General features: G+C 38.3%; 2 protein-coding genes across 2 annotated transcripts in view; one reads left to right on the top strand and one right to left on the bottom strand.

Moving 5' to 3' along the window:
- The first annotated feature begins 4184 nt into the window (after nucleotides 1-4184).
- LOC121685472 (filensin) lies at nucleotides 4185-9522 on the top strand. Its single transcript, XM_042066036.1, has 8 exons — nucleotides 4185-4693; nucleotides 5098-5158; nucleotides 5308-5403; nucleotides 6126-6218; nucleotides 6600-6713; nucleotides 6815-7035; nucleotides 7642-7733; nucleotides 8031-9522. The coding sequence occupies exons 1-8, from the start codon at nucleotides 4314-4316 to the stop codon at nucleotides 9023-9025; spliced, it is 2052 nt and encodes a 683-aa protein (XP_041921970.1). The 5' UTR covers nucleotides 4185-4313; the 3' UTR covers nucleotides 9026-9522.
- Nucleotides 9523-11512: 1990 nt separating this feature from the next.
- Nucleotides 11513-26382, bottom strand: part of pcsk2 (proprotein convertase subtilisin/kexin type 2) — a 34419-nt gene continuing 19549 nt past the window's right edge. The window contains exons 6-12 of the mRNA XM_042066038.1: nucleotides 23696-23772; nucleotides 22100-22188; nucleotides 21759-21934; nucleotides 19897-20112; nucleotides 18638-18738; nucleotides 16687-16914; nucleotides 11513-12487 (exon numbers count right to left, since the gene is read on the bottom strand). Coding sequence (XP_041921972.1) covers nucleotides 12001-12487; nucleotides 16687-16914; nucleotides 18638-18738; nucleotides 19897-20112; nucleotides 21759-21934; nucleotides 22100-22188; nucleotides 23696-23772 — 1374 coding nt within the window. The 3' untranslated portion in view covers nucleotides 11513-12000. The remainder of the gene's footprint in view (nucleotides 12488-16686; nucleotides 16915-18637; nucleotides 18739-19896; nucleotides 20113-21758; nucleotides 21935-22099; nucleotides 22189-23695; nucleotides 23773-26382) is intronic.

Genomic DNA, 26382 nt, shown 5'->3' with positions numbered 1-26382 from the left:
TTACAAGAACTAAACACTAAGGCCATCGCATGTATTGCTCATTCAATATCCCTGGACATTACCCACCCACTCAACCGCTACTTCTCACCCCTACCCTCTGGCAGGAGATTTAGAAGCATAAGGTGCAATAAATAAATAATAAGGCCCGCTTCAGCAGAAGCCTAATCCCCTTAGCAATCCAAACATTCAACAACACAAAGCTCCACAGATAAATGCATGCAGTGCATTAATGTATGTTTTTCCCATGAAACCCCCAATAATTTATGTAAAAGTCTGTGTCAAATGCCTATGATGTATGTAATGTGTATGTGTCATTCCTATTTCTATGACTGACCATGTACTGTATGTGCCATTCTGTGCCTGTGACCATGCAGGATGAAAAGCGTTTTTTGGAAAATGTGAAAAAGAATTTCCCTAAGGGGACAACTAATAAAGTAACTACCCCAGACCTAGCATTGTAGCATTAATGTATGTTTTTCCCATGAAACCCCCAATAATTGATGCTGTTGTGGATGAATGAGTCCTCAGTCCTCGAAGTTGCCACAATAGGAAGGGAAATTCACATGAAGTGTTTACAGAGAGGGTTTTTATTTATATCTGTTCAAGATATGTGTTCTTATGTTGTTTCATGATTTGAGAAATTGGGATTTATGGAAAGTACTGTTGGTCTGAGAATTGTGGGTTAGTGTGTTGGAAGACTTCAGAACCAACTGGCAAAGGAGACTGGTTTTAGGGCTGACCTCTTGGGTTTTGTATGCTTGTATGCACTCCCTGGACCTCTCCTGCAGGGGCACCTGCCAGTACCCTTTACAAAGATTGAGTGTGGTGATGTAGCGGGCTTTGCCAATCCTCTCCATAAGGTCATCACAACGAGGCATCGGGTACGCATCAAATCTGGAGATGGCATTGAGCTTCCTGAAGTCCATACAAATCCTGAGGGACCCATCCTTCTTTGAGACCATCACAATTGGACTGCTCCACTTGATGGTGGAGGGTTCAATGACCCCCAGTTTCCTTATTGTTTCAATCTCCGCTCTCAGTCCGGATACCTGGCTCTCTGGCACTCGATAGGGATGCTGTCGAATGGGTGTTGAATCCTTGAGATGAATGCAGTGTTCCAGCACCCCAATATGACCAACCACAATAACAAAATAACCATTAGGGTCTGATTTGGTCTCAGATGGTACGAATGGTACTGATTTGTTAATCAGAATCCCAGCATCCCTAGCCTTACCCTTACCCTGAAAAGTCGAATGGTATACCTGACCTACCCAGCCAGCCTCTCCTCAGGCTAATATAGTAAGACCCACGCATATCTCCACCCAACTGCAAAACAAAAAGCTCACAGAAAAAGAGGGTTCGCTTCTTATTTTTCTTCTTCTTCAGTGAGTTTTTTTTGGCAGTTTACAAACAGAGTGCATTACCACCATCTGCTGGACTGATGTGTGATGGCAAGTGTACCCTGTAGCTTCGTTCTGGCCGCCGGGTGAATAAGGCGAGTTGAGCTCCACTCTGTAGTAGACTGCTCCAGGTTGTCAATGTGTTTGGTGTTCTGAAAGTTAGCAGACTGTGGAGAGCTGACGGTGGTATGCAACTCTTGGCGAATGGAAGCTATTTCTTGAAGAAGGGTAGTTGTAAACATTATTTTCTCGACAGATTCCAAAGAAATTAGTGGTGCATCAGCTGCAGTGGGAGAGTTAGCACCCTTCTTGCTAGTAGTTGCGTTAGCTGACTTGTGCGTGCAATTAGCCATTGTTTTTAAACTAAATGCCCTGCAGAAGCGTTATATCTTTGTCTAAGTGACTCGACTAAACTTATAAGAGTTTAGGAAGATGTATTTATATATTTATTTGTATTCTGCACGCTAAAAAAAATATTAAATTAAAAGTTGCAGAGCTCATGACCACGCAGCCTTATATGTTGAATGTCAGCCCCATGTTTGTATACTTGTAATAAAAAAGTATTAAATAAAAAAAAAGTATTAAATAAATGATATTATGGATGTTAAATTATAAAAATATTATGGTTGTTAGGCTGTTATGTTCTTTTGTGGTATTATGTTTGTGTTTCGATAGGCCTATTAGTGTGTGTGTGCTGTTGCGTGCAACGTTTGTATGCTTCTACCACCTCTGGGGATAGTGGGTCACAAGTCACTGGTACCGTTATTTTGGGGGTCGTGGGCTGAAAGGTTTGGGAACCCCCACTCTAGGAAGAGTGAAAAGCAGTTCACAGTAAAGGTACTCCTATTTATTGTTTTGGTGCCACCTCTGTCCCTTGGTGCCCTATGCATAGTGTGTGATGTGGCACTGCATAGCAGCTGATGTGCTTCACATTGTATTCATACATTATGTCAGGTGCATTTCCCTGAAGCTGTCATAAATACTGACATACTGTACATATCTGTCTATACGGTATACTGAATATCCATATTAATGCTGTTTTTCTTATAATATATTCTGTCAGTATACTGCATATATCTATATTATTCTTACTACTCTTATAATGTTACTGCTACTACACTGCACATATCTGTACATGTTCTTCATACATTGTTCATACTAAATAACCATATTTGTTCTGCTCTTATAAGGTTACTGCTAATACACTGCACATATTTATATTTAATTTATATTACTGTAAACACCTTCTGTAAACCAACTGCATACTACTGTCTACACTGCACTATATATCCTGTCCTGTCTAGGCACCACCTCTCTATACTTTGTATATCACATTGCACTTTTCTGCTTTTTTGTACTTCTGTTTAGACGCAAACTGTATTTCATTGTGTTTGTCCATACTAAAAAAGAAAAATGATTCCATGTTAAACAACTACCTACCATTTATTGGTAAAGAAAAAAGAAAATACATTTAAATTAACCAACTGCATTTTTAGCATCAAACTGCTGTCTATTAGACCTTAGTGTAGCTTTTGATACAGTTGATCACAATATTCTATTTAACAGACTTGAGCATTAGGTTGGGTTGGGTTCTCAGGCACAGTCATCAGCTGGCTGAAATCATACATACAGGTAAGAAGCTTTTTGTTGCCATTGGCGACTGTACCTCCACACAGACATCCCTAACCTATAGTGATCCCCAGGGATCGATTCTGAGACCGCTTTAGAAACTTCTATATGTTCCCACTTGGACACATTTTTAAGAACAATCAGATATCTTATCATAGCTATGTTGACGACAATCACATTTACCTTGCCACCTAATGATCATGGAAGAGAAGTTACATGTGTCTTCTGACCAGACATGCTGCTGCATTTTGAATCATCTGCAATGGTCTCACTTCACAAGCAGGTAGGCAAGTTAACAATGCATTGCTATAGTCCAGTTTGGAAAGAACCATGACCTGTACAAAAAGTTGTGTGACATATAAGATATTTCTGTTTTTCTGAACATTGTACATTATAAAACCGACATGACTTTGGGACTGAGGCAACAGGCTTGGAGAAATTATGACACCCAAGCTACATGCTGTTTGACCTTATGATGAAGTATTTTAAATGACTGCAAAACATATATTTTGCTTGTTGCTTTTTGGAGTTTTGCCATGGTGAAGTTATTGTAAATTCATTGTTTAAAATTGGTTTAATTTGTAAACAACAATACAGATTTGTCTTGTCAAGAACTGAATTATCACAGAATTCACAGAAAAAATAGTATTTATATTAATGATATCAACTATAACTCATTTGATTAATCAAAAGAGTTGACTACTGTGCCACCAGGGATTTATCATTAGCACATTTTTTTCTATGTCACAATGTTTTTTGTTCGATATCTGCATATTGTTGGAAAAGTTATGCAGCTATTACTAAAACAAAGGGATACCAGTTGTATCCAGATCAGTCTAATGCCTACTCATAGTTGCCTCTACCCTTTGTTGAAGTGCACACCATGCATTTTATTTACCTCACCTTCCAAATAAAATGGAAACAGCTGAGCATTGGACAAAAAATATTGATAATGGTTTGTTTGACACAGCATAGTCTTGTCCTGCATGCTATCAGTCTTTTTTTGCACCATCAACAATGACAGTGCTTTTGTGGGAAGCAGTAACAATGGGTAAACAATTCTCTGGAACACCCCAGGGGCAGAGCAGGCATGCCATGACTGGGGGGGAAGGTTTTTAGCTATTTCGCCCATGGTTTGAGAGGGGCAGCCTTCAGTCTAACATGAGACAGCAGAGGGTGAGCACCCTAGTTTTCACACACTAAAGGTGCTGAAGAGAGTGAGCACACATAACTCAGCCCCACAGTAGTGGAGTGGAGAGAGGAGTTGTACAGCAGCAGGGCAACATGTTTAAAACCAGCTACTTACGGGAGGTTCGTAAGGAAAAGTATGAGCGTTCGGATGTTTTTGAAGAAGCAAGCAGCCCAGAGGCTTGCTCTACTTCTTCAGGTCCCACAGCTGCACAAGGTTGGGAAAGCTTGCAAGAGCTGAACAGCCGGTTTGCCCGTTACATCAACCGGGCACGTGTGCTGGAGCAGCGCAATGCCATCTTTCGCAAGCAGCTAGAGACACTGCAGAGGATGGAGGAGGCATCTGGCCTGGAGGAAGCTTTTGGTGAGCAGATTAATCTGAATCGGCAGCGCATCCGAGAGCTCTACTCTGACCGTGCCAAACTTGAACGAGAGCTGAAGGATGCAGAACGTATGCTAGATGAGTTCACCAACAGGTGAGACAATGCTTATGAATCAGATGGGATAATTTAGCGATTCTCACCTTTTCCACTGTGCTCTTTGATCATATATTTAGATGAAGTCACTTTGGTTAGTTAGTTTTGAAGAAAATATTGTATAATTTTATGTATGCTTAGTATTACCCCTTGCACCAAGTGCGTTGGAAACTGACAAAAACGATCAGTGCAATACCAGGTTTGAGTAGTGATTCTCCGTATTATCAGTGTATCAACACTTGAAGCTGTTATTTTAAGGTAAAAGATCTACATAGTGATGGGTATACATACTGTATAGTGAAGCTTTGGTTCAGATTTGATTGGGTCCGCAATGACATGATACTGCATGATAAGCACATATCACCAGGATGTACACAGCAAAATTACAGTAATGTTTTTCACAGGTATAGAAATGAATGTGACTATCAAGAACAGCTGCGAGGTACACTGGAACAACTTAATAAGGTACCATACCATATGAATAGCTGTTGTAAGTGTGAAACATGTGGTTCTGTAAATGTCGGGAATAAATGTTACGAAAGCATGACCTAAAATTGCAACCAAGAAAGAACTGGTTAGTCTTAAAAAAATGTAAAAAATTCTTACACTTGCAGGAAGCTGATAATGCTCTACTCAGAAACCTTGAGTACCAGATCCAGTCTCAGTTCCTCCAAGATGACATCAACTCTACCAAAGACAGACATAAAAAGGTAAAATATACTTTACAAGATTTATTTCCTATAGGAAATCATTATGGGCTTTATGGGTCTTCCAAAATGTCCATGAAATACATGGTTTGCTACTGTGCCCCTTCACATTGCATATTTAGATTGTCATTGTAAGGTTTAGCGGCAATCACTCAGGGATATATATGTATATATTTATATGTAAATAAATCCTTTGTCTTACCTGTGGTGTTAAAGTTATTAAACTATCTTTAGTTAGACGTGAGAGTTTGTTCATCATTCAAGTTAATGAATTAGGGCTCATGTTTTTTTTTTCAGCTATCACATTATCATATCTGCATTTTAAGCATACCAGTGTTCATAATAATGTGCAGTATAACTGATTGCATTATTGATTGAATGGATGGTTGATTCATATTTAAGATCTATTTACAACTGAATGAAATACATGGACATGGCTTTTCATATCCCATTCCACTGTCCCTTGTGTTTCTCTGCATTAGTAAACATCAGGGGCACAGGCAAAAATATTGTCAAGGCCCTAATTAAGTGGTAGTGTTTTTAAGTAGCTCAGATTACATCCATTCATTATAACTGAGCACTGTACTGTAACAGTGCAGTTGTGATTTCTGATTCTATGCTTGCAGAAATTAGGCAGTACAATGAGGGGCATGTATGTTTGGGATGGTTAATGATACATATTGACATAGTTCAGAAACACATTACTTACTATTTTTGTCTTCTAGAATCTGGCAGAAATCCAAACTTACGTGAACATTCTACAACAAATCAACCAGACAACTCCTCTTTTGCCTAATGTGTCAGTTGGGATATCAGAGGTATGTTTATCAGATATCATTTTGTTTAGTTCAGTCAAAATGAGGTCAGGTAAATTATTTGGATTTAAACGTGTCCACTGTAATTGCACATTTTTTCCTTTGCCACATTGCAGTGTTATAGCGAAGAGTGTTTGCTTTTAAGTATGTGCATCAGGTGTATTCCACATATATAGAATATCATTTAAAGCACTGATTGAATAATGTCAAACACTGATTTGCACCTTATGTGTGTATTTGTATTGCAGGCCCTCTATATTGGATATTGCATATTTTTGTCTCTTTTATTTTATTTTCAGTTCTGTTTTATGTTACCCTGATGGCTCTTACAAGTGGACTCACACTTGCATGTAACTAGATTCCTCTCTTTTTTATTATCCTTAGGAACAGGAAAAACTTCTTGCACAGCGACGTGTTCCAGCACTGCAAAGTCAGCTGGAGGAGTACAAGAGTGCCCTCTGCCAGCTACAAGCACAAAAGCAAAGACTACAGACAGAGGTTGGTGATTATATTCACATACCTGAGTATTCATACCTTGTGGCCTCCTGTAATGCTACACTACACTATCTAGAAACTGTTTTGCCTTCTCTGTCCCATAGACTTCTGTGTTGGAGCAAGCCATAAAAAGTACACAGGAAAGCTATGATGATGAGATTCAGCTGTACAATGAGCAGATTGAGTCATTAAGGAAGGAGATTGAGGAGGCCGAACGCACACTGGAAAAGTACACCAATGAGTGCAGGCACCTGGCAATCTACCAGTCCTCCCTTGAAAATGAACTGGACAGATATAAAAGGATCATTGAAAACGAGGACAACAGGTCAGTGTCAGACTAAACATGGCAAACTTTCAGGAGGGTATGTAATACTGTAGTAACCTCCAGTAACCACACTTTTGTTGAAGTTGTACAGCCTTAGCATATTGTTCTTTGTCATGCTCTGGACTGCACACAAAACAATATTCACCACATGGTGGCACTATTTCTCCACCTTTCTTTATCATTTCACATTCATGTTCAAACCTTGAATTTGTAAATGTATTAATATTTTTTAGCGATTTATAACATTTTAGATTCATCCCATCAGTCTGGGTATTGAGGTTTTAATACCATAGTCAGTTAGCTATAAGAGCACAGTAAACACTGCTTTCATTCCAGTATCTAATTCTCTAGTAAATTCATTGAAATGAAATAAAATGTATTGGATTTTTCTAAATTTACAGTGTATTCACAAAAGACAAGTTCTGTTCTTCAGACATGATGTAACAACAACCAAAACGTCTTATTGTGTAAATAGTTAAATGAAATTGGAATTAGAGCATCAAATAATAATTACTGCTTTTTCCGTCCTAAATCAGTTTAGGTGGAGACGGCTACAATGAAATAGATTGATTAATACCATCTTGATGTGCTTCATATCTCTCACAGGTTAAATTCAGCAATAATTGGAACTCCAATTACGTTGTTCACAACTAATTTCAGATATATTCACAACCCCACAGTGCCCAGGGGAGGGAAAGGTGAGAAATGGAATAAAGATGGTGTAATATGCTTGTGTATGCAGGTAAATCAAGTGAATGGGAAAGCTCCAATTAGGGAGGTGAACTAACAGTCTTTAAATTCATACTGAATTATACTGGTGTGCTGCACTGTGAAACGAAAGAGCAAAACAGTCATGCATTTAATATTTATCATTACAGAAAATGGTAAATTGATCTGCATTTATCTTCTAAAATTTATTTTGAAAACTTTAATTGTCAACTCATGCAATATACTTTTTTTGTTGTTTGTCTGCCATATGCTCGATTCTCTTACAGACATCACTCAGGCCATACAGGATATTACCAGTGTGAAATACCGTCAGAAAAATCTGGCAAAGAAGGTGAACAAAAAGAGAGAAATCACCCCAAGAGATGTGATGGATAGTGGTCTAGAGGAAAGGGTGTCTGGTGTGGAGGATGAAAAGAAAGGAATGGTGGAGGTGGAGGTGGAGGAGGGTGACGTGAGGCGTGAGGACATCCCCCTTCACACTGGTGTTGCACGTCAAGATGTTCCAGATGGTGCTCAGATCAGTAAGGCATTTGACACGCTTTGTAACATTGTTCGAGACCGCATGAGGAAATACAAAAAGCCTGAGCCTATAGCTGATTTCTACACAAAAGGCCGCTATGTTCTTGTCACTGGTGATTCGAGCTATCTTGATCCCTGCTTCTACACATCATCTCCTTCTGGTGGTCATGTCTTTGTGACCATTTGGGATGGAATGATGCCCCCTTATGATCCCTATGCCACACCCTCAAAACCATCTCCCACCCCCAGCCCTACACCTAGGCCTCTCTCTCCCTCCTCCCCCTCAGAAGACGGAGACTCACAGGGCCATAAAGGAAAGGGAGAGAGAGGAGGGGATAGCAAAGGCAAAGGGAAAGATGGAGGACATGGTGCTAAATCAAATCAGAAATCAAAGAATGGAGATCACAACCCAAAAGCCAAGGACCCTGGACCCACATCTCCAAACACAAATCAAGGACCCACCCCTGCTCCTACCACACCGAAAAATCACAATGCAGGTCAGCCAGGGCCCCGTAACGGTAAAAACATGGATGACAGCAATTCCCGAAGGGGGCCACCACCCATGCCTTTCCCAAGAACCAACATACCTCCTGATTCAATGAGTTATGAGAAGGTGGAAGTGGTGGAGTCTGTAGAGAAATTGTCACCTGACAACAAAGTGAAAGGCTACGAAGAGACCGCTATGGTTGTAGAGACCATGATTGAAAAGACTAGCAAAAAGAAACATGGTGATCGAACCTGAGATGATGAAACATAACAGTCTAAAACTAAACATCCTAACAAACATTGCCACATTCCAGCATTCCTGCCTCATGACTGCAAGTTTCTAGATTATTCTTAATCATGCTCTTGCTGGGTCTGACTGTGCTATTTACCTCTCTGCCAGTTACTCTGGCCTTTACTGTCTGAAAACTTGGGGATCATTTTTTTCAAGGCCATGACCTCCCCCTTATAAATAAGAATGACTTGAATCTTCTTTAGCATAGATGACATAGAATCTGAATGTTCCAAATTTATAATTTGAATAATGCTGCTGCCCTCATACAACACAAGTTCAGTCTGAAAAGTCTGGTGCACAAAACACCTGATTTGAAATGCCAGCAGAGCTCTGCTGTGTATTGTTTTCAAAATAAAATCCCAAACCTCGCAAGTACACGTATCTGGTTGTTCTGTATCTGGTTGTTGTTCATGATAAGTAATTATGATATACCTCTGTAGTGTCATTACATTATCTACCCTGTCCCTAGAATAAATCCTAACCTTATTCCCGGGAACGTCTTATCAACGTCAGTAAAACGTGGAAATTGAGCATTAAGAACATACTACTTAGAGATTTAATGTTTAATGATTAAATAAAGTTTAATGTTTACGTGTTGCCAAAGTATGATTTAAAAGTATGGTTTGGAATTACATTAAACCAAGTTAATTTAGCCTTGTGTAGTTTAACTTTACTATTTGCAGAAGAAATTCTTAGCCTGTATGTAAGAACACTAAGTATAAAGATAAAATTTGAACATCTGAACTACTAAACTGGTAAAGGCCAGTACCACACAGGTGCACCCATGGTCATATTTACAACATCCATAAATTAAGGTGTTGCTTGTAAGATTTTGTTCGAGGTGACTCTTCCATATTTCATGAGAGTCACCCACTTGAAACAGATGTGAGCACAGCTTAATTGTTGTAGACTCTCATTACCACACTGGGGATGGAAAACCAATGCCTAGTCAAACACACTGCTCAAAGGTGTCATTTCTGCAATTGATTTCTGTAATATAGTGTTTACTATGAAACAACATACATTTCCAATTTTACTAGTAAGCTGGAATTTGTTTTCTAAACTTCTCAATCTGATTCCTTTACAGTATGGCTTTTGTCTACATTTTGTATGAGAGATTAGATTTGACCCTTTCATGGTGTGATTGGCAAAATATTCAAGTGAGATGCTTATGGTGCAGCGGTTAAGGCAAGATTTTCACAAGAATCTTGAAACTTGGTATGGGAGTACAAAATATATAGTTCCCAGCCATCTTGATTTTAAATATGCCAAAATATGCCATTTTGTCTGTATCTGTAATACTATACTGCTCTAAACATAGAACATAATGGGTCTACAACCATGTTTTCTGCATTATGAAAGTCCATGGGGTATGGAAAATGGTTGCCATATTGGAGTTCAAGATGGTGGCCATGTTTTTACATACTCCATAGGAGCTCCAAAATGCAGATCTTTCCACAAACAACGTTAATAACAATATCATTATAGTATCCAGTATCTCCAAAGCAGGTTCATCAAACTTGGCATACTTAGTCATTATAAGGGCTCAATGAACTGATCACTCAATGTTGAGGGGTCAGAGGTTAATGCTGCAAGAGGTCACTCTTGAAATTGTTTGCAAACTCTCCCAAGCAGGTTGAGAGAACTTCATCAAACCAGATGAACCAAATCAGTTCAGCACTATAAAGTCCACATGAACTGGTAAGATGTGATAGAACATGAATTGAGACATATCGCACCTTCCTCCATACTTTGTTGCACCATGACCTGTACATAGTCATACATTGAATATTGGTGAACCAAGTGTACAATTTATACATGTTGGCCTGTACCTGGCTTGTAGGTTTGTCTCAGGCTTTGCAACTATGGCTTCCCACTATATCAGTTGTCCAGGAAGGAACAGAAATTCCACTGAGGCCATGATGAACAGCAAGCATTTTTTAGTTCACTAAGCAGTAGTAGGCTATGCTTGTTCAAAATGTCATGCCGTCTGCAAAAACAGAATGATTCCGAAGCTGAGCCACTCTACTCTCAACATGTTAAAGTCACACTATGCAATATTTCTACCCTAATATAACCTTTACAAAGCTAATTTGATGGTAAACAAACTTGTAATAGGGGAGTCGTTCACCTAGTATAATCATACAGCATAGCCGTAGCGAGTTGATAACGAGAGAACCAGCCATGCAAGAATAGTTAACCCGAAGACATCTCACTAGAATCGTTGTCAGTAGATATAGCTCTTTGTTAATCCTTCACCTTCACAACAAAAGCATTTTCATTGTGTACAGAAGTAGGCTATTTGCAACGGCAGAGTAAAATATAAATATATCGCGACCCCTGGGGAAGCTAAAAATACCTGAAACTGCATAGTATATCTTTAAAGTATGAAAATACCTCTGTAATATCTTTACCTATAATGCTTGAGTAAAGTCTACTTATTCAGTCTAGTAATATAAGAAGCGGTTAAGTAGATTTATTTGTAGATAGACTGGAGGATATGAAATTAGCTTGAAATTAGTTGTTAAAATTATTCCACAGTCTTTGCCTTTTACACATAAATTGAAAAAAGCATGAAAATATAACAAATAACTTGTCAATGCTGTTTGCAAGATACTAAACTTTAAGTAGAATGACACAAATGATAATTTACACAAACTGTACAACAGTTGTCTTTTCAGAGAAAAAGGATTAAGGTGGAGAACATAATATAGTACGTATATACTTATATTCTATTTACATACATTTTTTTAATAAAAACAATACAGAAAACAAGGCATTTTTTCCCTTTATAGATACGTTACAGTTATTATGATCTGGATACAAGGAATAGTAAACAAAAGACAGGAAACAGCAGCCACAGAAAAGAAAAATATAGAGGCCAACAAAGAAGAGAGAGAAGGACAGAAAGTGTGAGAGAAAGGGCATCATGCAGTAGTCTAATTTTTAGTCATCAAACTCTTCAGGCTTCTCTCCAGGGCTTCATCTAATTCCTCTTCCAATTCCTCTTTTTTAGACATGGCCAGTTTGGATTGGTAGTCACGCACTATCTGGTCAATATAAGGGGCACTTTGTGTTCCATGGACCATTAGGGTCCACTCTCGCAAAATTCCTGTCTGAGGTACTTCACCCTGAAAGTGAATTTCCAGCACCCAGGTTCCACGAGGATCCTCTCCCCAGGAGTGAGTGGTCATGAAAGGCCACTTGTCAAAGCCCACCTTAGCATCATCATCACGAGGTCGGCGACTCAGAAGGATAGATTTGGTTCCCATAGGAGAAGTCATGTTCATATTGAGGTCGCCGCGACGGCTGGCATTTACAGTTACCACAGCCTGCACATGCTCAAGGTATCGCACGTAGTTCTCCTTCCCCTGGCAGGCATCAGTGGTAATGGTTAGGATTAACTTGTCTTCAGACTGAATTTTACTGTAACAAAAAGAAACAATAGAAAGTCAACTTAAGAAAACCAAATAAAGTGAAAATAATTATTACATAATAATAATTCAATCAATAACAAATAATTAGTGCTAATCGCCCAAGTCATTTTTTGGGAATGGTAATTCATCTTTATCTTTATTTTCTTATTTTTATTTATTTGCCTGACTTACAGAACGCAACTTATAGATGTTAATTAATAGCATAATAAGTGCCTTGCTCAAGGGGACAACAGCAGCTGCTCATGAATAGAACCCATGACTCTCAGGTTGCTGCATGCTAACTGGCTCCGAGACAGAATTCCTTTCCTTTTTTCACTTTGTAGATTGAATAGTGTGTTAAATGATATCTCTATATCTGAATGGCCTAGTTTAAAACTACCAATTATTGACACGTCACATAGCGCAAAGTAGCAGAAATGAGTTTAGTCATTTTTAGCATTTTATTTAATATTTTAAGAAACATGATGGAGGGTGACTTTAAATAACAGTTTGTCATCGGTCTTCAGATGTTTTATGGAAATGGCGCACTGTAAACAAATTAATGTACTGAGAACTTCCTTGTCTGTGCAAAGACCCACAGGGTTGCGTTTAGTGTGGTGTGGTATTAAATCAGTTTTGCCCTGTTCATTAAATTAGCATTAGTTTGTGTAGATTGGTATTAACACATTGTATTGAGCCCAAGGATTTAATAGTCCACTAATTGTCCATGAACTTTTTGTACACAAAGTTTAGATCTTTGCTATTTTAAATGGTTGTCTAAATGCCAGAGCACTTTGTCATTCTAAAAAAACTAGTGCAGTGCCCGTTCAAAACATGCTATTCCTATAGAAAACCCATAGTCCAATTACAAGCCTGCAGGTTTAAAAATAGAGATAGGGAAAAACATCAGTCCAGCTAAGCATTCAAAAATGAATATTGAATATTATTATATTATAATAAAAGTGCAGTAGGCGGAATATAAGCATGGCTGCATTTGACATTTTTTTACAGATCAAAGTGACATTGGCCTAACAGCTGTTCTGAGTTAAGGCTAATTGAATGTTAATCCTAATTGAATAACTTGATGATAGAGAAGACAAACACACTTTTTGTGGAATGATGCATGGTCATATGAAATTGACAACGGTGTGACTTTCCAAAAGCAGTCTCTGCTATACTGTAAGTGATGCCACACTCTGCCACTCTGTGTCTATAGCTTGGGTGGCCAATGCTATAATGAGTAGAATGCTTTTCATGTGTGGCATTCTGAAACTGTCCTTAATTTCGGGACCTAGCAGTTGGAATTGTCACTTGTTTTGATTCAGGATTGTGCAGTCAAAATTGTCATTTGTATATTCTTGTAAGTCTACAGACATTCCAAAGTAGGCTATCCAAGGTGTCAGTTTCTGAACACATATTTTTTTACGTCATTTTGAATTGACAGTGCATACCCGTGTGGGTTGGCGTGTTGTTGCAAAATCCACTAAATAATTTAATGTAAGCAAACCCCATCCAGAGGCAGTCTATATTGTTGAGGTCAGACATGAAAATCATCCAAACATCTTAGCCTGCTCTGCACAGTAGTGACTTTCTACCCATGTGCACTGTGTGAGAGTCTACAGCGGCTAGAGCACTGAAAGTCAATGTGTGCTTCTTTTAACAATATTTAACAATACAATAAACATTTTTTTTAACCAAACAGCGTCAAACTTGGCACTGCACTCACTCGTGCCCGTAGCAAGACGTTTGAAATCACTCACTGCGAAAAACAGAAACAAACAAACACACTCACAGACAGATAGATGCTCCTGTCATTATACATAGAAGATAAATAACAATACAAACATATATTCCTAAAAAGGATAAAGTTCCTGTGCACAGCCTTCCAGGTGCTGGTGAGGTGCAGTCGTTCCTTTTAAACATATATTCCTGTTTGTAATCTTATTGGCTGATGAAAGTACATCTGCTTGTTCTCAGCAGTTTTCCTCCCTTCTCCCTCTATAGTATTCAGTATACTGTACACTCTGCATTTGTCCCTTCTGTACAGTCCCTCTATAGTATTCAGTATACTGTACACTCTGCATTTGTCCCTTCTGTACAGTCCCTCTATAGTATTCAGTATACTGTACACTCTGCATTTGTCCCTTCTGTACAGTCCCTCTATAGTATTCAGTATACTGTACACTCTGCATTTGTCCCTTCTGTACAGTCCCTCTATAGTATTCAGTATACTGTACACTCTGCATTTGTCCCTTCCTACTGTTGCCTACAGTATAGGGTCTGGGATTCATTAGTCTTGTTGTGACTGTGTTACTGATGGTGCTTTATGTATTAGAAATTTTTGTATTATGTATTATGTATTGAAATTTTATGTATTATGTATTGAAATTTCTTTGTGAATAATTTTATGTATGAATTGTATGTAGAATTATTCTTTGTGAATAATTTTATGTATAAAGATTATTTTGTGAATAATCTTTATGACAAGTTAAAGGGTATACTGACTGGAGAGATTAGAGAAAAGACAATTATATCATATATGTCCTTTCCAGAAAAGGCTTCAGTCAAAAAAAGAAAGTATTGCGTGGGTTTAAAAAAGCTTGCTGTGTTGCTGTGGGAGCACAAAAGCCTTGGTCTAACTGCCATTGTGGAGCTGTGTGATAGCACCAAAGGGGCTGGCCTGTGCAGTCATAAAGTGTCCATAATGGCATTATCCAGGGGAGGTTTCTGTGGCCTTTGCCATTACCACTGTCACATTGAGAGGGCACAGAGGGGGAAGAGAACCAGAGGACAAGAGCTTCTTAGAAAGAAGATTCAACAGATATGTAATAAAGCTATATATGAAGAGTTCAGATGCAAAACCCTCTAAATCCGTCTGACCATTTTTCTTTTAAATGAGCATTTAAATTCAGGCTCCTATAGGTTTTTGCCTATAAATCAATATTTCAGACCAGGAAGAGAGTGGTATTTAGTGGGTTTAGAAGTTAAATTATTTGATTAGCGTATACTATGTGTGGAGAGCATCCCCTCACCATCTTTATCTCATTTTTGACATAGGTGGCATTTAGAGGCTTTTGCATCTGAACCCTTCATATGTAAGAAATTGTGTTTAGAACAAACTTAATAAAATATTGATTCATAAGGATTACATTCTATTACTGTATATTCATTATTCACCCCATTCATTAATCATAAAATGTTTCAGGCCCAGGATGACACCTTGCATTATTTCATTCAGATTACCCTTTTATAATGTGAGCATTTAATTTCATATCAATCTCGTCAGATGCAGTATAACACCACCAGTCCCACTGACGACAGCAAGTAAGGGATGATAGTCCACCAGCCATTCTTTAAAAGAAAAAAGATTGGAGACTGGATTAACAGGGCCTGTTTTTCTAACAGGGCTTCTGTTGACTTGTTGTATGGTTTTCAAGGGTATTTGAATGGCATCCTTTTGAATACTCCCCATCATTATGAACGTATACCCACTGCATCACTGATATTTTGGTTTTAATATCACTCGCCCTTTTGAAGACAGATTAACATATTTCTCCACCTGTTGGCAGAATTTTCTGATGTCAAATTGAAACATGTTTGACTGATCTCTTATGAAATGGCACAAGAGTGATTATTTGAGTAGTGGCAACACTTATTTTCAAAAGTTTCCTTTCCTTAGACTGCCTTTCTTGAAGTATAAAATATGTTTTTATGGGCAAGGTTTGCCAGAGTTGTTTTGTGGCCTTTTTTGGAGCCTGGGTGGTCCACAGAGATCACGTTTTTTTACAGTGTTCATGACACAGGCAGCTAGCGGATGGTGAGGTGATGTTTGCTGTAAGTGACAAAAAATGTTTTAGCCTAAAAAACGTATGACTTATCGCTTAGAGCACCTTTAATTAAGCTATTCGCTAGTTACCATGCGTTTAAAATACCATTGCTAAAATAGGGGCCATAATAAGGTTTTAAAATCACTGGTGTGTTTGCTTTAGAACAAAAGAGTTGAGGGTAACTCTTTGCCGGCAAATAACAGGGACAGTAAAATGTCATTAGTGTGAGAGGGACAGCAAACTCCTGATGGATGTCAGAGGCAAATTGTCAACTGTAACACCTCTCCTGTGTATATCTGAAATTGGTCAAATAGCCACTAACAACTTAGCATCATATAGCTACAGGGTCTTAGATAAAAAAGAGTGAATATTGTGGACTTACTGTGTCTCCTGGACCGAACCAGCAACACAGTGGAATCTTTCTGGAACTGTCTTCCACTCCTTAGCCATCTTTACCATGCCTCCGGCATCCAACACACCATAGCCGAACAAGTGGTTGAACTCAAGACCTACTCCATTACGTTGCCACTGGTGCACCTCATCATGAAGTTGGTTTCGCTTGGAGGTCAGAACTGCCAAGTGCTGCATGTCCCTCCAGGTCAGGTTCGGACTATTCACACACACACACACACACACACACACACACACACACACACACACACACACACACACACACACACACACCACACACACAGAGAGAGAGAGAGAGAGAGAGAGAGAGAGAGAGAGAGGGTAGGGTTCCTAGACATTTTCCATTTCAAAATTCCATACTTTTTCCATACTCAAATTTTCAAACTTCTCGGTACATTTTTCTGACCATATTCTATGTCAATGGAGTGTTCTACTAGCATTGTGAAGAGCTGTATAATAATGTTTATTATTAACTTGGTAGCACTTGGATACTTTTCGTTGGGGGAAGTGCTGTGTTGGAAGGTGCACTCACATTTTTAGTTCTCTGTAGATACAGCATAGCCTACATATGTTGGAGACTAGTGCACTGCTGGCAGAGGCCTCAGAAATCACCATAAACAATATTATTTGTTTGCAATAACAGTTTATCAGATAATGCAGTATCCATGTCTTGGTATCTTTTACAAAATCAAAAAAGTCTACCAGTGTTTTAGCCAAAAATAGCAGAGCTACGCAAACATACCAGTGCACAATGGTGTAGGGCACTTGCATAGAACAGGGGTTCTCGATTTGGTTTTGGTACCAGGGTCCCCTTGTGGGAGAATTTTTTTTCTGAGGACCCCCATTCAATTGTATCTTGATGATGTGGACTGACAGTTAAGCTACACAACAGTAGGAATGGTTCATTATGACCTGAGTGAAGTGATTAGTACTGTAGATGCAATAGTCTGGAAACACAAATATTTCTCCATACCCTTGTTTCTTTTTTCCATACCTATCCAGACCTGGAAATTACTAAAATCAAATTCCATACTTTTCCAGGTTTTCCATACTGCGTAGGAACCCTGAGCCTGGTCTGTGAAATGAGTCATTTCTGCATCAAGGTGTGTATTTACTCTGGTCACTAAGAGCCTTATATCAGTGCTCAGCTTGAGTGTACTTAGGCAGAGAGAATGGGCTCATAAGCTCACATGCACTATTTACCTTCAGCCAGGCCAGAGGCCTGCTGCTCTTTTCTCCTGCTGACAGCAACATCATTATTTAGAGGTAAGTAAACACTGCAGCTTCACAAGAGCAAGTCCACATCAATGTTTACTAACTGTGCAACACGACCATATGCCTTCAACTGACAACAGAGGTGTCCGTACAGAAAGGAGTGAATGGAGCAAATAATGGGGTAATGATGGTGTCCACATGTTCAAACAAGGACACTTTTGTTTGAAAACGCAGCTAATATCACATTACAAATGGCCATTTTAGAGTTAAATTCATTATATTAGAGGGGCACTGGTAAATATGATTTTGCTATCATTGGTAACAATACAATACCACTTCAATAATATGATTTCATACATTTCTCTCTAATGTAGCTGTTAATTATAGGTCTATGTGTCTTAGCATATGTTAATCAGTGGTGTGGTGGGCATACAAACCTCTGCAACCATTTGTTCCTTGGTAGCCTGAAAGTGTTTCTGTATATTTGTCAGATAAAGGGGGTTTTTGAGGGCTTCAATCAAAAAGCCATTGTTAAAACTGACTATAGGTAAGAAGAGTCCCTATCCTGCTTGTAATTGAAGTGTAGCTCATTACAGCTTATCTGCTTAGTTAGGTATGCCAGCCAACAGAGCTATCTTGCATAGTGATGCTATTCTCTCTTTTGACAATTTCCACCGTCCTTTTGTAGGGGGAAAAGGTGTACATACTTCGCCTCCAGAGCCAACGCAAACACGCCGGCTGCTTCTGGAGCAGCAGCAGAGGTTCCAGAATGACGCAGAGTGCAGTTTCCATACAGATCTGTGGTGGCCTGCACCAAAAGGATACACAGTAACAGTAAAAATCCGCTGACTCACATCACATCTTATTGAATCCATCAACACCCTGACAATATACACAAATGAAGCAGGAATGTATGGTAATATAGTCAAGGCTAGCATGTCGAGGGAATACAACAGGGAAATGTACATAAATGTACAATAACTTGAATATGATTTGGGAATTGCTGGTCCTTGAAATACAAGCTTCTGTAGCAGACCCAGGCCTGCCAAGTGTCATATTAGTAATTATTACATATTTATTCACCTCAGTGCACACTATCTTATGATAACATTGTTTTAAACCAATACTGTATGATTTTCTTAAAGGTGCCCATACACAAGTTTCAGATAAGCAAATAGAGAAACATCTGTTTGAATATTTATAGCTGACCAAAGAAATGTTGATCCTGTTTACATGTCAGTTTGATGGACACGCATGCATGATTGACTCTCTAGGTTGTCACATATCTTTAACGTCACTATGTTGCTCCGAGGGGCACTGAAGGATTGAAGGTGTGTGTATGCATCACACAAGGATGTTTTACATGCCAAAACAAAATTTAGTCACTTGAGTGTGATTGAAATAGTAAAATATAATCTGCTTTTGATGGCAGTGCATATATTACTGTACCTTACTGTATGTTTATGGGAGGAAAAGTTGTAAAATGCATATTAGCTTTTTGGGAAGATAACATGTTCATGTTATAACAGGATAACACAAACTGATATATCTGTCCTTAGCTGGATTCATAATGTACTAATGGCACAGCCTGAATTGCACAACATAAACGTCACATAAACAGCAGCAACCAGATAGAGAAACATCCCTTTAGTGCCTAGGGACAGAGCTGATCTTTCTTCAATCCTTTATTACACTATTTTTCTCTCCTTTCTCTCTCTTGCTTCTCCTTCATATCTTCCACTCTTTGTTGGTCAATTGTAAAGGCTTTTCTGCAAGTCCACCCAGGTCAAATTTAATGTCATTATATTGTTTTTTTTCTATTTAAATATCCTTTGTTACTAATACAAATCTGTTATGTGTACTAAAATTAAAGGGAATTTTAAAAACGGAACATTTTACATAGAGGTACTTCTAAATGACTCACACACACAGAAATAAAAAACACACAAATAAATTAAGCACATACCACACCAGCCTCAGGGTTCCTCTTACGTCCATTACTGAAGGTGGAGGCCAGTGTTGAGGAGCAGCTCTCATCATACAGAGCTGTTCGCCCATCATTAATGGCTGAGTTAATGGAGATGGTCCACATGCTGGAGGCATAGCCATCGCAGTTACAGTCGTCATAGCTACCGCCATCTCCAGAGGCCCAGACATAGATACTGCCTTTCCCACCACGACCCTGTGGGACAATAAAACAAAAGAGCCCCTTTACCTAGTTTCTATTATAACGTTCCTGTAACTACAAGCTGGTGCTGGTCTTTGTCCTCTGTCTGAGGAACTAAACAAATTACTTCAATAGTTTTTGTTGTTGTTTAGTGCGTGAAATTTCCATTTCCAACAATCTGGTGTTTTGAACTGGTTTATGCTGCCTTCACTTTTAGCAAAGAATAATAATAACCAGAACAAAGCTGCTCTGCTTGGACCCCTAATAATAATAATAATAATAATAATAATAATAATAATAATAATATTTTTTGTAAAAATCAAAACACAAATCAAGCAAGGATCAATCATTAGTCTGTCTAATTTTAGGTAACTGTTTAGGAAACATTTAGTAACAGGATAATGACGGCAGTGACTGCAGAATTTTCATAGAAGAGAACCCAGACAAACCTGTTAGCAATTGAAATTTGAGAAGGAGTCTGGTGTTAACCAGGCTATCCTCTCATGATCATTGTGAAGTTGGAATGAAATTAGACAATCTCCTGACATTCACCACATAGCTAGATCTTTATAAATAACCTGGTTGTATTTGGCAGTGAAAATGTTTTAAAATTGTGAACAGAGAATGAATGATTGAAATTATATTATTACATCATTTAAACAGTTGCAAAGTTATGAAAAAAGATAAAATGTTTTTGTTGGATGAAAGGAACTTAAAGGTCTGTTCAAGTCCTATGACCAACCAAAGGATGTATACCCTATTAATTACCAAATAAACATTACATTACAACACATTAAAAAGGGAAAATACTTGTACTTTTGAATACTTGAGCATTTTAAAAGGAATCAAATCTGATTTAGCAACTTTCACTTGTATTGGAGTAATACTTCACAAGGTGTATATCTGTACTTTCACTTAAGTAAAGGAATTGTGTACTTCGTCCCCCTCTGGCAGTATGGTTTTTTCATCAAAACTGTCCAGAACCCACAGCAATATTGACATCTCACATTGTAATCTCATCTGATGCATTCCGTTTAAAGGGATTACTCAACAATGCCATTGATCAACTTTAACCCTTACAACCCCTTCACTGATTACCTTTGCCTGGCTCTGCCCACAACTATAATTTAACAACCAATCACAGCTTGAGAGAGAGAGAGAGAGAGATTATTACTTATGTTTTTTACTGCTGTTAATTCTAGATCCTTTATTTCCACCCCACACTGATGCACCTCTCCTTTTTATGTATAAAGAAAGAGAGAGAGAGAAAAAGAAAGATGTCGCTATTTCTAACAGCCACATTTAAATTGTAAAATGCTACTTGAAATACTGTGAGAGATTGTTATGCTGTGCTATTCACGTGAAAGTTATTTTTCACAAAGTTATTTTTCCCTTTTGAAAACAAACCCCAGCATTTTACATACAACCCTTTCTTTTCCATCCAACTGATATTAGTGACAAATTTAACAAGAATGCCAAGAATTAAACCCTTTTAAACATTTTGCATGCTGACATTTTGCATGTCAGGTGAATTTTTGCAGGTGTCAGGTGAATGTGAGGTGAATTTTTATGTGAGGTGAATTTTTTATCAATTTATATAGCACTGTCTCTATGGCACACTAAATCCATTTCTAATCACCACTCCTTGATAAACAGTCTACCTTATTAACGCCATCCGCCATAGCTTGCAGTGTGAGCTCCCGTGGGCCATCTACCGTCTTGCCATCATCAGTGGGTCCCCAGCTGGCACTATAGATGTCAATAACCTGAGGCATATGACTGATGGAGGACGCCTCAATGATATCCGTCATGAAGGGTTGGTCCAACATTCGAATACCTGTGTGTAGTAATTCAAGAAGATATTATTTCTTTGCATTTTACTGTCATAACATTTATGGATTTTTTCTTAAAGATCATTTCTGCTATTTAAATTACTATCAAGCTCAAAGCTCAAATGGCTTGGGTAATATAAGCTGATTCTGTCACATTGGTAAAAACATACCAGCCACTTTGGAGTTGTAAGCAACACCCACTCCACAGATGTTGTTGTTTGCTACAGCAGATACTTCACCTGCACATCTGGTGCCATGACTGCAAATATATGTAAAAAGGAAAGAGGAGAACGGCTAAATATGAGGATGAAACTGAGACGGATAATGTATGTGCTGTTTTCTTCCCGAAATGATAATTATAATAATAATAATAATAATAATAATAATAAGGCTGTCAAGCGATTACAAAAATAATCTACTTAATTACATACTCTGTGATTAATTAATCTACATTAATCACCAGCATCCAAATTTGCTATGAAAGTATTTTAAAAAATATTTCAATTCAAAATTTGGCAGATTAGTGAATCAATGAAAAGCCACACCAACATAAAAAACTTTAAAGGTGCTCTAAGCGATGTTGGGTAACGTCACTTCTGTTGATGTTCAAACAAAACAGAGAGCTAGCCCGCTACTCCCTCCCCATCCCTCCCATGCAATGGAAACACTCCTAAACAAAAATGTTTAGCTTAGAAACCACGTAACATCGCTTAGAGATGTTTTTAGCATGGTACAGTGTTCAAAGTCAGAGGTTTGTAAAGTAGCAGAAGGCAAAGGAAAGGTCATGTCTTTGACCACAGAGGCTTGAAACATGAGGGCCGCCAATCTGTTCTCTCTCACACATTCCTGCATGTTCTAGCAGCATCTGACATTACGCAGGGAATCCTCTCCAACAAGGACAGGACCAAGTCTTAGCAGAATCAATCACTAAGGGAGCACATGTATTTGAGGGCCTAGCAGCAAAGCTGCAAAGGCTTCCTAAGTGTTTCTCCCTTTTTTCTTCTACTACTTCTTTCTTCTGCCATAGGAGTCTTTGACAACCCATAGAACTGTCTGATAAAAAGTTGTGAAATTTTAGCACACTGATTTGGGACAGATCTTCTTTTCACCAAGTTTCATGTCTGCACCTCAAGCTGTATGTTCGATTTTCAATGTGTTGAAATGAGGAAGCCTACATTTTCACAGGTCACACATATTATCCATTCTTCACAAAATTTGGCACAGATAACCTAAAGACCAAGCCTCACAAGTTACCTATTGTCAATTTCATCAGATGAGGCCGCCAAATAGGAAGTGAGGTCATATCTCTGCTAATCTTTGGTCGGATGTCATGATACTTGTTGAGTGCTTGCCACCTTGCCATTGACATAAAAACATGTTTTCATGACAACAATGTTTAGCTAGGCTGTTAGGTCCCAACATTACTGCTTGCAGCTATATATTTTTTTAAATAGTTTTGTAAGTAAAAATGTTTTCTGACTAAAAGTCTCCTAAACACACAGAGAGAGAGAGAGAGAGAGAGAGAGAGAGAGAGAGAGTCCTTTTCCTCTAAAAAATAAACCATGGTTTTTAATAAACTAAATGTAGTGCCATTTCTGGCTCTCTAAATACCAATGGCGAAAACATAATATTGTGCACCCCCTGTTAAAAAATATGTTTGGGAATTGCCATTGGCTATAGGTCCATTTGCTCTATACAGCAGTGTGCCTGACAAAGTGGGGAGAAACTAGTGGGTCAAATCCCCTGTCCCAATGTGTAGCCATTACCTGTTAAACCAGTCATCTGTGTAACGGGGGTATGGGTATGGGTCATTACTACTGAAATCATAGCTGGCCTCAGCATTCTGAAAGAAAAAAAGTTTGGGTAAAATACTATATAGACACTGAGACAGAAAGAAGGCTAGTATAACCAAGAGAGCATTTTCAAAGCATTCAGAAATAATATACATATATCTTAAGGGGCTTTCATACCTATTTTGTTTTGGATCACAGGCTCTAGGTGGGCGGTCTCGGCCCATTTGTTTGGTTCCAAATCACAGTGTGATTGCTGTGTTGAAATATACCAAACAATTTGATTTTTTTGCACTCCACGTTCCAATTTAACTGCTCTAAACGAGCCAGGTGTGAAAGCACCCTTAGAATACATATTATGAGACAAAATATTCCACATTCTATTATTGGGCTTTGTTTATTTTATGAGTTCAAAAAGTATTATTATCATTATTATTACTACTACTATTGACCAGGACTCCCTGGTAGAAGAGACATTGTATCTTAAATGAGACTTTACTGGCTAAATAAAGAATAAATAAATAATCATTCTTATTATTATACTATTAGAGGAATAATAATGTGCTGTGAGAAGTGCAAATTAATAGCCACCATTACTTCAACATCTCTTGACTTCATGCAAGATGCCATATCTCTTGAGTTGCAGTAGCAGTACATTCTCACAGCTGAAAGGCAGACTTATTTCTCCCGTTATTTATTTTTATTCAAATGGGCAAAGGAGTAGCAGGAATCTGATGTGCATATTAATAATCCAAGAGATACCCATGAATTTGAACTACAATAGCAAATGGAAAGAATCTGAGTCAGCAAAACCCATCTAAGATCAAGGTTTCCTCTGATTTCCTTTATCTTAATCAAGTGAATCTCGAGAGGTTCCTGATGTGGTGGTAACTGCTTGTTTTGCTTTATTCTCTCATGACTAATTTGCACATTAGAATCTATAGCAAATAAAACATGAAAATACTGGAGGTTAATCAGACTTGCCCTACAGTGATGGGGAAGATAGAGTTTGGTATAAACAGACATTGATGAGTTGTTCTTTTCAAATAATTAACACCATGGGTGGATTTTTTTGGAACGGTGGAAACCAAACCATGTCATAAAATATCAGAGACATGACATCATTCTGTCATTTCAACAAATTGCAATGACATTGATCAATTAGATAAGAAAAATACATCCAGGGCCTCTGTTCTGCATACACAATTATGTGGATTTCAGTTGACAATAAATGCGTTGACATCTAAATGAATTAATGATCTATAATCCTAATAGAAGACAGATATTATTACAAGATTATAATACCTGAGGGGGGTTCAAAAATGTTATGTGCTGTGTAAGGCTTCTTATTTTTTCAGTATTAAACGTTCTGTAGTCAATATAGTACTAAGCAATGAGAGAATATTCTTTTGTCTGATTCCACAGTGAGAGGGGGGTTAAAGTATGAATATAAGAGGGTAAAGGGAGGTTGGGGTGTGAGTAAAATAAACAAATTCATCACACTATATTTTGCTGCTGTGATTAAAACTTGTGCTTGCAATGATACATGTACGCATTAAAGCAGAGTATCTACAGCAGGGAAATATATTTAAATACAAATACTATTGTTTATTAAAGCATATTTTAAACTTTAAACCCAGATTCTTCCTCTGAATAACAGATATCTAAAACCATCTAAATCTAGTTATATATAAATAAATCTGAATTTACCGATGCAAAAATGTTAGAGACAATGCCTCCTGAGTTCATTCTAAATTGTATTTGGCACACACTTTTTTATTGGGGCAAACTAGACCTTAGAGAGAGTGTTTGCCACCATCATTGAGGGATGAAATGTGAGTTTAGGCCAATATTCTTCAATCTATTGATAAGTAATGGTGTGTGCATTGACGTTATGAAGAAACAGGCACTTTACATGACCTTGACCTTAGAGTCTTGAGCGCCTGATCTGATTTGGTTAGCACTTCGGACTTGTAACCGGAGGGTTGCCGGTTCGAACCCCGACCAGTAGGAACATCTGAAGTGCCCTTGAGCATGGCACCTAACCCCTCACTGCTCCCCAAGCGCCGCTGTTGTTGCAGGCAGCTCACTGCGTCGGAATTAGTGTGTGCTTCACCTCACTGTGTGTTCACTGTGTGCTGAGTGTGTTTCACTAATTCACGGATTGGGATAAATGCAGAGACCAAATTCCCTCACGGGATCAAAAGAGTATATATACTTATACTATACTATACTTATACTATATCTCCTCATGTAGCCTTTACAGAGATTAATTATGTCATGATGGATGAAAAACCTTCAAGCAACCTGGACGATATCTTACTTGCACTTAATTACATGTAGGACCTCATGTGATCCTGACCTTTGACCCGATGACCTTGAGTAGACAACCAGTCCATCTAGCCTAAGTAGATATTAACTGTGGCAGGTTTAATGAATACCACTAAAAGCCACTTGGAATATACTGTACAAACACCGTATTATGGGATGTAATCAGTCCATGTAGCTGTGTTGTGATTAACTGGGAGATATCATATAGACATTGTGCCGCAAAGGCTGGAACCACACAGGGATGCACGCACAGATGCAGAGGCAGATGCAGAAAACAGTATGCCTGGCAGCTGCTGACCAGGTATTTCATGGGGTCTGTGAGAACAAGGTAG

The sequence above is a fragment of the Alosa sapidissima genome, chromosome 16 (genome assembly GCF_018492685.1).
Source record: "Alosa sapidissima isolate fAloSap1 chromosome 16, fAloSap1.pri, whole genome shotgun sequence".
Classification (NCBI taxonomy): Eukaryota; Metazoa; Chordata; class Actinopteri; order Clupeiformes; family Clupeidae; genus Alosa; species Alosa sapidissima.
Note: the sequence above shows the minus strand (reverse complement) of the source record. Positions and strands in the feature narration are given on the sequence as shown.